The 12402-nt window shown below is 34.9% G+C and overlaps 1 protein-coding gene across 1 annotated transcript in view; it reads right to left on the bottom strand.

The window, feature by feature from the left end:
* CFAP47 (cilia and flagella associated protein 47) overlaps positions 1-8432 on the bottom strand; it is a gene marked incomplete at both ends in the record, with an annotated part of 304526 nt that extends 296094 nt beyond the window's left edge. Inside the window, 1 exon segment of the mRNA XM_082609208.1 lies at positions 8298-8432. Within this exon segment, the coding sequence (XP_082465334.1) occupies positions 8298-8432 (135 nt within the window).
* Positions 8433-12402: the final 3970 nt, after the last annotated feature.

The following is a 12402-nucleotide window of genomic DNA, read 5'->3' as shown; positions in this document are numbered from 1 at the left end:
AAATTAAAAAAGAAATTATGATACCAAGACTTTCTTGATGTAGTGTGAAGGGATCCTATGATACATGTTAAGTAAAATAATTTTAAATTTTCTGATAAGAGAAAAGCTGCTGGAAAAAGAGAAAAAGAGAAAGAGAAATGTTTCTGGGTTCAGACGCTTTAAAATTTAGTTCTCACTCAATCTCCAGTGTTCCACAGAAACATATGTGTGTGTGTATGTGTTGCATGTACATATGTACACAAACAAAGAGAAAGAGAATGGGGGGAGGAGAGGGAGTCGAATTACTCACTGACAAGAATGTTTTTATTCAGGGTATCACATCTCAAAGTGACTTACAGATAGTACTTTCTACGTGTGCCACAATATGAAAATAGATTGGAAAGCCTCTTTGCAGGGAATTTCTGAACCAGTGAAATAATAAAATGGTAACCAACCAGCTATGTCCCTAACTCATTCACTACCTTCATCCCATTCTACACACATCCCAAGATCACCACTATGCATAATAGATGGCAATAGCATCTCATCAACAACTTGTCATTCATTAGTTCAAAAATATATATTTAATGTTACTGAACACTTTCTATGTACCTGATACTCTGCTAAACAGTTGTGAAAAAAATGTTCAGAAGCAGGCTAGGGACATTCTCACCCTAACAAAACTTTACAGTCTAGTGTGGGAGAAAGATTCTTATTACATATTATCATAAAATAAATACATTTGATATAAGTCTAATGAAGAAGAGGTATGTGCTGCTATAAGACCATAAATTAAGGAGATTTAACTAGTCAAAGAAATCACAAAGGCTGCACTAAAGAGGTGATTAATGTTTTCCTGAAAGCTAAAGAATGAATAAATAAGTTCATAAGAGATATAGGCCTATAATTTTCTTTCTTATGGTGTCTTTCTCTAGTTTTTGGTATCAGATTAATGCTGACCTCATAGAATGAGTTGACAAGAATTCCCTCCTCTTCAGTTTGTGGAAAGAGTTCTTGCATAACTGGTATTATTGATACTGGTTTTATTTCTTCTTTAAATGTTTGCGAATTCACCAGAGAAGTGATGTTAACCTGGGGTTTTCATTGTGGGAAGCTTTTTAACTACAAATTCCATTAATTTACTAGATATAGGGTTATTCGGGTTATAATTTTCTTGTGTGAGCTTTGGTAGTTTCTGTCTTTCAGGAACTTATAGAATCATGTAAATTATTGTTTATTAGCATAAAGTTGTTTATAATAACTCCTTATCATTTTAATATCTATGGAGTTTATAGTGATGCCACCTTTCTCATTCTTGACATTGTGTCTTTTCTATTTTTCTGATCAGCCTGGATACAAATTTATCATTTTTGTTAAGCATCTCAAATAACCAGCTTTTAGTTTTACTGGTTTTCTCTATTTTTTTCTGTTTTAAATTTCATTGATTTCTGTTTTGATATTATTTCCTTTCTTCTGCTTACTTTATGATTCATTAGCTTTTATTTTTCTAGTTTCTTAAAGTGGAAGCTGAAGACATTGATTTGAGACATTGTTTTTTTCTTTTCTAATATAGGAATTTAATAAGTTTCCCACTAAATATGGCTTTAGCTGCATCACACAAGTATAATATATTCTTTTTTCATTTTCATAAAGGTCAAAATACTTTCTAATTTCTCTTTTGATTTCTTCTTTGATACATGGATTATGTATATTACTTAGTTTTCAAATATTTGGAGATTTTCAAGACTTTTTGTTTTTGATTTCTAACTTAATTTTATGGCAGTCAGAGGACATACTTTGTATGAATGGAATCCTTTAAATTGAATAAAACTTGTTTTATGACCCATAATATGGCCTATCTTGGTAAATATTTCATGTGCACATAAAGAAAAATGAGCAATCTGCTGTTGGGTAGATTGTTCTATAAATGTCAATTAGCACAAGTTGGCTGATAGCACTCCTCAGGGCTTCTATATCCTTACCAATTTTCTGCCTACATGGTCTATCAATTATTGGCCAAGGGGTATTAAAATGTTCACCTATAATTGTTGATTTGGAGAAAGATGGGGAGTAAAGTGAAAATTGTCATTACTCCCAAAAATACATTTCCCTCTACCCCACTGTGCCATGGTATAAAAATCACAAGGTTTGGAAGGGATTGAACCTATCCAAGGCTCTAAGAGCAGACAGTGATTGGTGAAAGCCAATCAGGATTATTCTGCTTCCTTGCCAAAGTGACTGATTCAGATATCCCAAGGAAAGTCAATTAATCTGTGATATTCTCCTAGTTGACAGGATTGGTTCAGCACTCTATTTGGGTCATTAAGTTTCAACTAGTGGTTTGCTGAGGGCCTCTTGGAATACAATGTCTATGCTATTTGAAAGAATTACCTGAAGGGATCATTGCTCTTCCCTTTTGGATGCTGTGGTGGGTGGATGTGATGACTGGAACTGCTCTAGACATTTTGTCACCAAGAAGAAAGGCATTCTAAAGATGCAATTGACATCATGAAGCTGGGGCTGAAATAAGTTACACATATTTATTGTAATCTTTGATCTACTGAATCAAATAAAAAAAATAGGTCTAGGGCTTACCTGGTGGCACAGTGGTTGAGAGTCCGCCTGCTGATGCAGGGGACACGGGTTCGTGCCCCGGTCCGGGAAGATCCCACATGCCGCAGAGAGGCTGGGCCCGTGAGCCATGGCCGCTGAGCCTGCGCGTCCGGAGCCTGTGCTCTGCAATGGGAGAGGCCACAGCGGTGAGAGGCCCGCGTACCGCAAAAAAAAAAAAAAAAAAAAAAAAAAAAAGGTCTATATTATAGCTGGTCAGTGATGCCCTTTGTTTAATTTTGCTTGCATTGAATTTTCTGATACTTGGAATTGAATGTGTCCTGGTTTAGAAGGGTAGTGGTAGCACCATTCAGGTTTAACATACTATAAGTTTAAAACCTGGATAAAATACTTTGAAAAATGTTAATATTGGAGAAAAAATATTTAACAAAAACTTTGGTAAAATAAAACAGGCCAACAAAATATGATCTATTGATTTGTCTAAATCTAGGGATTTACAAGATTTAGATCTCCTGACCCTGACCCGTATTCAGGCATAAGATTGAATATTTATTTCCAGAGGAGTATAAAACAGAGACTTCCCAACTGGGGGGCACCAGGCATTGTTGAGGGCAGAGTACTGTACTAAAAAGAGTGTTAAAAGCTCTCAGTCCTGTTACCTCATTTGGATATCATGGCAGCAAGCTTATAAAAGCTGGAAGGAATCTGAGTACTCCAAGGGGAAACACTACCACTGGGCATTGCCTTTGAGTACAACATTTCCCTAAGAAAACACTCTTACTAGACTGCGATTCTGGAAAGCCCACAATTTACAAAATTCATCTATGTGTACAGAAATTTCAGCATTTTAGTGCCTCACTCTTAAATATGAGCAAGTAGTCAAGGCTCTCCTATAATCATTTTAAAAGTGCTAACATTACAGAGACCAAAGACATAAGGCATAAACAACTTAAAGAGAGACCATACTGGATGATAAAATCTTAAGAACAGAGAAAAGATTATTTGTATCTTCAGAAAGATAATAGAGAATATTATAGCCATGACTTAAGAACAGGATGCTATAAATAGAATTAATGGAAGTTGAAAATATGAACATAGATATGAGAAATTCGATAGAAAATCTGGAAGACAAAATTGAAAAAAAAAATCTCTTAGAAGAGATGTCAATAAACTTTGTATTAAATGACCAGATATTACATATTTTAGGCCTGCAAGGCATATTGTATCTGTTGCAGCTCAACTCTGCAGTTATAACAGAATGGATGTGGCTGGGTTCCCATAGAACTTTACTTAGAAAAATGGGTGGCAAACCCATGGACCGCAGTTTGCTAATCTTTAACCTAGAAGATACTTTCAAAAGCCTAAGGGATGGAAAAAAATGGCAGAAAAACACAATAAGATTAGAAGATATCCATATGTCCAATGGCCACATAGTAGGTGTTCCAAGAAGGGAAAAACAAAACAAAAAAGGCCATAATCAAAGGCATATTCAAGACAATCTTATGGAATTTAGGGATATGATTTTCCTGATTGAAAGGTCTCATTATTTCTCAACACCATGGATCCAAACACATCTATGACTAGGTAAAAATGTGGAAATTTCAAAGAAAAGAAGTAAAGAGAAAATCCCAAGAGTTTCCAAAGGGGGTGGTGGGGGGGAAAGTACACATGCAAAGAACAAGAAATCAAAATGGCTTTGGTCTTCTTCAGCAGAATACCGAATACTAGAAAATGCTGCAGCAACGGCTTCAAGGTTTGAGATAATTATATATGAAATTAAACTACTGATTAAATGTGTGGGTAAACTGATAGTATTTTCTGTCAATCAAGGCCTTAACTTTACCTCACAGGCCCTTTTCCCAGGAAACCAACTAAGAGATTATGTTCTACTCAAACGAGGCCAAGGAAAACAAAAATAGTATTCAGGAAATAAGGCGTCCAACTTAAGAGAGTGGTGATAGAAAACCTCAGGGAGATAACAGATATGCAACAAACCTAGTAAGCATCCAGTGAAGATTGAAGGTCAGAGGGCAACAGAACAGATGTCTCCAAGAAGAGTGAATGAATAGAATGCTTGATGAGTTTTAATGTGTTGAGAAATTATTTAAACAACTAGGGGAGGTTTGGGAGGAATACATTAGTGAAAAACGCATAGAAGCAAAATAAAAACACAAAAATAACATTAATTACTTGGAAAAATGAAAAGCTAAGTATGAAAATGAAAATTAAAATATTACTTAAAAGTGATTATTATTTATTGAGATATAATAATATAAAAGAAGAATACTGATCCAAACAAAATTACAATATAACTATATCAGGAAAATGGCATATGTATGTGCTAGTGAGCTGGTTGATGAGATTACTAAATCATCACCTTCTAAAATAAAAAATAATGACAACACAAACTGGTGAGAATAGAGCAACTGAATCATTCATAAATTTCTGGTGGGAATATAAAATAGTTCAGCCACTCTGGAGAACAGTTTGGCATTTTCTTATTAAACTAAACATGTAACTACCATATGACCAACAAATTGCATTCATAGGCATTCATCCTGAGAAATGCAAACTTAGGCTCACATAATAACTGAATGTTCATACTAGCATTATTCATAATAGTTAGAAACAGTCCAGATGCCTTCAACAGGCAAATAAACTCTGATATATCCATACTGTGGAATACCTCTCAACAGTGAAAAGAAACTATTGATACACACAACAACTTGGGAAAAATCTTCAGAGGATTATGGTAAGTGAAATAAATCCATTCCAAAAGGTTACATAGTATATGTAACCTTTATATAACATGTTTAAAGTGATAACAGAAATAGAGGGCATATCAGTGGTTAGGTATGGGATAAGGCAGAAGAGAGCTGGGTGTGGTTCTAGAAGGGCAAGAGGAGGGATCCTTGTGGTGTTGGAACCGTTCAATATCTTGACTGTAGCGGTAGATACGTGAACCTACACAGGTGATAGAATTATATAGAATTGAATACACACATACACATACACACACACAAATGAATATGGGTAAAACTGGCAATCTGAATAATATCAATGCCTTATATCAATGTCAACATGCTGGTTATGTTATTATAGTTTTGCAAAATGTTACCACTGAGGAAAACTAGGAAAATATTACACAGACATCTCTGTATTATTTCTTACAATTGCATGTGACTCTACAAATCTCTTAACACAAAATTTAAATTTTAAAGAAAATTTAAACAAAATAGAATTTTAAATAAATGCAAATAAGTAAAAGTTTTATGGAATTCCCTACCCCACCCCAAAATGTTACCACTGGAATATCTGGATAAAGTGTACATGAGATCTAAAAACAAAATAAAGAAACTCAATGCGTTTGTTTACAATACTTTGTATGGCGAGTGTCACACTTTTACTCAAAATTCTAAATCATTCCATTTTTGTTATGCGTTTAGAGGGAGATTTACTTCATGTATAAGAGTGTAATTCAGCCAGACAGTGAGAAGAACATATAAAATCCTGCAGAGATAGCACACCCTGTGAGAATTTGCTCACTAAATTTGTGCCAGTGAGGCAAATTGATTATCTGGTTTCTAGTCGTTTCAGATGTCCTTCACTGTATTTATAGCTAGCTATAAGTTGTCTGTTGTTTTCTTGTGGAAATGTAAATAGCCAGTGGGTGCTCTCTTGGTTGACCTGTGTAGCAGGAAAATGACACATCAGCAATAAAGGACTTGATTTATTTCTCGTTGTAACCTTTCGTTTCCTACGCTGCATCAGGTTTGGGTACAATCAAAAGGACTGGTGGACAACTGCAGTTGTATTTGGTATTGTGGCTCGACTGGCTTGTTTACTCTAAGTTACTCAAGACCCTCCTTTCCTTGTGGGCCACTCGCATGTCTCCTGGGTCAGTGTATAGAGTTGTGCATCCTTACGTGGTAGCTACTGGCCATGTGTGATGATTTAAATGAAAGCTGAGATTAATTACAATTACATGAAATAAAAAATGTAGTTCCTCCATCGCCATAACCATATTTTAAGAACTATATAACTAGTAATAAGTGCTCTGATATTTTATGTTTCTATAACTCTGTTATGAGAACAAACTATTTCCAAAAAATTCTATGACAAGAGGAGGAATTGACCAGTTCATGTTAAATAAAAACAAAAATGAAAACTCAACTGTTTTGTCCAGTAGGCAATACGTTTGACTGGAGCTGAAAGTATTCCCTTTATATTATTTAGCTCTTCATTTTATTAAAAAAAATTTCAAGATGTTAGCATGGAATTTATGAGTATAGCACAACACTAGTTATATGTATCTCTGAACCCATCAAAGCTTATCATGATCTTGAAGGCTTAGGTGTGTCAGCTGTATTATTATTCTTCCTTTTCCCACTCTTGAAATATGTGTCATTCTTTCTCATTTTACTCCTCCTACTTTTAGACTCTGACCAAGGAACCATGAAGAAAGACTTACAGAGTTGATTTTTTTAACTTAATTTTAACATAACCTAAATGTATTAGGTTTAAATAAAACTAGCACATGCATAAGAGAATTAAGTCAGTCACTAGAATAGTGGGTCTGGTAAATGGTATTAACTTTCCAAAGCTGAGATTTTGGGATAGAATTCCTCTCTAGTCCTCACACAGAGAAAGAGAAAGAATATTCACCTCCATCTTTCCCCCAGGGTCAAGGCAGACTAATAGGCTTTTGTTACTCTGACTGCCTAATTCCTCAATTATTAATTCTTCTCTAAGGAGCTTGGAGTGAGGGAGGGAATTTCCGGTCGGAATTTGGGGATTGAGACCAACTCATATTTTAAAGAGCTATTAGAGATGAATCCTTAAATTTTGTAGAAGCATACTCGATATTGGTTTTTTCATATGTATCACTGGGTTATGTTTGCTCTTTGATGTTTGTAAGATTTTCTTGTAAATTAGATGCCATTGATTTTTAGTATTTTGTATTTTAAAATATTTTTAATATATTTTTGAATTACTAATCCATTACTTCAACTATAGAGTAACAGAATTAATAATGACAAACTCTAGTATAATACTTACTAATTTTCTTTGTTTTAAATACATGTCTTACTAAAAAATAGTAATGCAACATTAAAAAAAAGTAGAAAAGAAAAATTTTTATCTACCCATAATCCTACCCTCAAATATAATCATTTGAATTTCTTTATTTTACCTCAATCTTTGTCTGCTGATCACTTGAAATAGTAGGTAATAGCCTATATATTAATATTTATTTATATGTATGTTTATTTACCTAATATTAATTTAAAAATATTTTCTCTATAATTAACACTTTTAATAATTTCAGTTGATGCATAAGGTTCATCAATTTGCTATGCTGGTACAACATAAATATTCTATATCTTGCAATTTTTAGAAATTCCTTTAATTTTTATTTTTCTTTATATAATTATGTTAGTCAGCTTCCAAGATGGCTCCCAATGATCCTCACCTCCCAACATTTATGCCTTTATGTAGTCCCCTCCAGTATTGACTAGGGCAAACCTGTGACCCAGGGGATACTTTGGATACAACACTGTGACTTCCAAGCTAGGTCATAAAAGGCGTTGCAGCTTCTTCCTTGTGCTCTTGGATTGCTCACTGTAGGAGAAGCTGGCAGGTATATACTGAGGACACATAAGCAGCCCTGTGGAAAATCCCATGAGGAAAGGAACTAAGGTCTTTTTCCAGCAGCTGGCACCCTCTTCCCAGCCATGTGAATGAGTCACCTTGGAATCTGGTCTTTCAGTCCAGGTCAAGCCTTCACATGACTGAAGCTCTGCAATCTGAGTCCTGACTGAGACAACATAGGAGACCCAAATGCAGAAGTGACCATCTAGGCCACTCCCGAATTTCTGATCCATAGTAACTATGATAGATAGTAATTGATTATTTGGGGATAATTTGTTATGCAGCAATATCTAACTAATACAAATATTTTCTTTACAGATAATCTGAAATGCAGCTTTTGTTAATGGACAAAAATGGTTTCTATATAATGTATTACTGTCATTTATAAAATAAATTTGTTACTTCATATAAATGAAAAGTTATGTCAAAAAATATAAGGGAGAAATTGCACAAATATCACAGGCATTATATCACTATCAGCATTCTGAATTGTAATCACTATCAGCATTCGTATTTTTTCTAAACATACTTTAATATATACATTTTTTTAAAAATGTGTATACATACATATCTAAATAATCATTTTGATGGCTCTATATTATTCAGTTTTATAGATATACCCTAATATATTTTACCAATTCACTCTTTGGACATTTAGACTGTCTCCATCTATTTAGTGTTATACTAGAACCACAATCAGTAGCTTTTTATTGACGTTTGTTTTCATAATTCTCTATGTTTTTCTTATGACTAATTTCTTAGAACTTAGAGGAAACTCATACACATACACATTTATAATAGAAATATTGAAATCTATTCTTATGGAAGCTGTGGGGTGGGGATCTAGCAATATTTGTTCCTTAAATTTTCTCTGATATTCCAGCACTATTTATAGAATAACATTCAGTGTCTACAGTGATTTAAAATGACTCCTTTATGATACACTAAATTCTCTTATGTACTTAGGTCTGTTTATAGAATCTGAATTAATTATATCTTTTGATCTATCAGTCCATTGAAATCCTGGCATTTCAATTTTTCGTTTTGAATTACAGCAATTTTAGACTCTTCTTCGCTACTTGGTACAAAAATTCTTACCTCAAAGACATCCATTACACAGATTTCTTGACTCTTCTCACCCATTTACTTGTCTAGATGAAAGAGATAAACAATAGAATATTTTTTTTCCTGTTTCAAGAAAAAAGGCTCTTTATGATATTGAATTGGGATGACCTTATGTATGTATAAGTTTGGGAAAACTGATATATTTAAAGTTTGGGAAAACTGATATATTTAAAATACTGAGTTTTCCCATTCAAGAAAGCATGTTTTTCCATTTAAGTTTATCTTTATATGCATAAGTATTGAGAGAATATTTTTCCATTATTCTTTCTAATTAGTTATTCCTAGTCCAAAAGACAGCTTAATTTATTTATTTCCATTTCATCGTGCATCTGATTCTCTTACTGAACTTCTCTGATTAGTTCTGGCATATTTTCAGTTATTCTTCAAGGTTTTCTAAGTAAACAGTTTATCAGTCTCAAAATGGTAACTGACTAATGTTTCCTCTTCTCCTCCTCCTTATTCTGCCTCTTCTTCCCCTTCTTCTCTCCTGCTTCGTCTTTATGGTTAGAATATCTAGAATTATGTTGAATCCTTGTGTTAATGTTAGGCATCCTGACCTTGTTCCTTCCTGAAGGGAAATGCTTACAGTGTTTCAGAATTACTGTGCCAGTTGAAGAAACATGTGGCAAACTCAAAGGGAGTATTTATCACAGCTGGGTTAATTTACTATAGTCTGGATCCCTATCTCCTCATCTCTCATTCCACCCTCTACTCCACTCTCCTCAAACTACTCTTGCAAAACTCACCAAGGGCAAATCCAGGGGATACTTTTCAGTCTTTTCACTAATGGAATTTACTGCGGTATTTGATACCATTGACCCCTTCTATGATTTGTAAACACCCTCCTACCTTGTCTTCCACAAGACCCCTTTCTCCTATTTCATCTTATTTCTCTGCCCTCCTCAGGGTTCTCCCTCCACTTATCCTACAGAGGACAGGTCTCTTTTCTCTTCACGAGAGATGCACTCTCTCAGGGTTTTCTTATCCACTGACAAGTTTCTGGAACTGATCCTATAAGGTGATACCTTCCACCTCTGAAAATGTTGAAAGAGCACTACTACAGGTAAAGTCTGTAGCCTATGGTCCCTTTCATCACATGCACCTCTAAGCCTGGCTTGTTGGCTCTTGCCCACAGGTTTTGTGATGGATGCTTTAGAAAGCCCAAGGCTGGGGTTTGAGATGGTCAGTTTCATATGGATCCAGCCTATTGTTTTCACTCCAAGTTTCAGGATCCCATTCTTTGTCAATCAGTGCCCAGACTTTCACATGACAAACTTGGTAAGCCTCTAACTGTCAGTGTGATTCAGTAACCCACACAATGAAATGTTGCATTTGATTTTCAGCAGCATCAGCCCTGTGACCACAGAAGTAAAAGCTTCTTTTAGGAATGAAAAGGAAACTCTCATTTTCTCTTTGTGAGCACGCAAGCGAACTCAAAAGAATCTACCCCATATCATAGTCCCTTCAATAGTCATTACTGCCATAATAATCAAGTGCAGCAGCCACTTGGGCTCCCAAAGCACAAGTTTCATTTGGCATTTCATCACAATCAACCACAAGCGAAAGCTGGATTAATTGTGAAGCCACTGCATGCTGTTTTACTAGCATCCTGTTTCCCACTGGCAAAGAACTCAGCACTGTGCCCAAGCCCAAAGGCATGACCAAACCAAAATCCTATCTTTGAGGATCTATCTCCTGGAATCACTACCAAGTACCAAGTATGTATCAGTCTGGATTCAACCAAGATAAGGAAACAAGACAGTAACTTGAACAGTGGAAGATTAATATAAAGAATCATTAACTATAATGGGATTGGTGTGATGATGGATTAGCTAGTAAAGAGGAAAGATAACTAAAAAATATAAAACAATTTATATATAAATTTCAGCCACTATGCTAAAAAAAAATCAGCTACTATGCTAAGGCTAAGATAGAGCACACCAGGAAGTTGCCTCTCCCCCAGGGCTGAGATCCAGACCTTCTTGGAGAGAGTGCAGGCATGGGTCACTAAATGACAGAGAATCTGCTGTTGTAGGACACTGGCAGAAACACTTGCTGGAAATCTTCCCTCTAGGGTGAGGAGAAAAGTAGTTCATGGCTTAGTGTCTCTTCAGACACTCTGCTACACAACTGCTTGAGGGAGGTTGTGGGGAACTACTTACTGCTGCCTTCTGCTGCCCACCACATACTGCAAGAGCTGGGCACTGGAGAAACAGCCTGTGCTGTAGTTACAGGAGCCAGAGGACCCAGCACACTGGAACCCGGAAGCAAAAACGGTTCCTCCTGCAGTGTATCTCTAGCGCCCTCTGTTGAGAAAGATTCTGTGTCAGCCGGCGAAAGAAAAATTACCCACATTCATTTTCCCAGAGCAGTCTAAAATGGTGCATCTGGAACTGAGAGGTAATAAATTGATAATCGACACCAGAACATATAACATGGAAAGGATTAGATTTAATCCCATCAAGCTACTGAAACTCTTGGGAGTTTCAATTTTCTCCTCTTCAATAGGGAGATGATAATACCTAATAGGGCTGTTATGAGGATTAGATATATTTTATATAAAACACTTATTAGAGTACTTGGCACATATTAGGAGGCCTAATATAAAGTGTTGATTATGGGTTTTTAGCAATAATTAACATTACTATTAGCACTGAGTTTATAACATATGTATAAAATTTTGAATCTTATATTTTTAACTGAAAATCATGTTATTATTTAAAATATTTCCTAAATGTAATTGTTTAAAATTAATTTTTTAAAAATACTGAATTTCATAGATTACATAAGACACTAATTTTGATAAAAAGATAGCTAAGACAATATTATTGATTACAAAGAACATTTTGTAGGCATTTTTCACGATATCATTTTCCTGTTTTTAAAAAATCTCAAAACCATAAGATATGTTATCCCAGAATTCAATTTCTGCCCCATCTTGTATACACCCAATGATTAAATAACATTCTTCATTTTCAAGTAACATTTTCAACATGATCTATTCTCTGATACAATTTTGATACTTGGCTTTGAAATATTTGAAATAAAATATTTATTAGCAGCAAATTTTGTATTAGA

The sequence above is a fragment of the Mesoplodon mirus genome, assembly GCF_964341445.2.
Source record: "Mesoplodon mirus genome assembly, chromosome: X".
NCBI lineage: Eukaryota > Metazoa > Chordata > Mammalia > Artiodactyla > Ziphiidae > Mesoplodon > Mesoplodon mirus.
The sequence above is the reverse complement of the archived record's forward strand: the minus strand, read 5'-3'. Positions and strand labels throughout refer to the sequence as shown.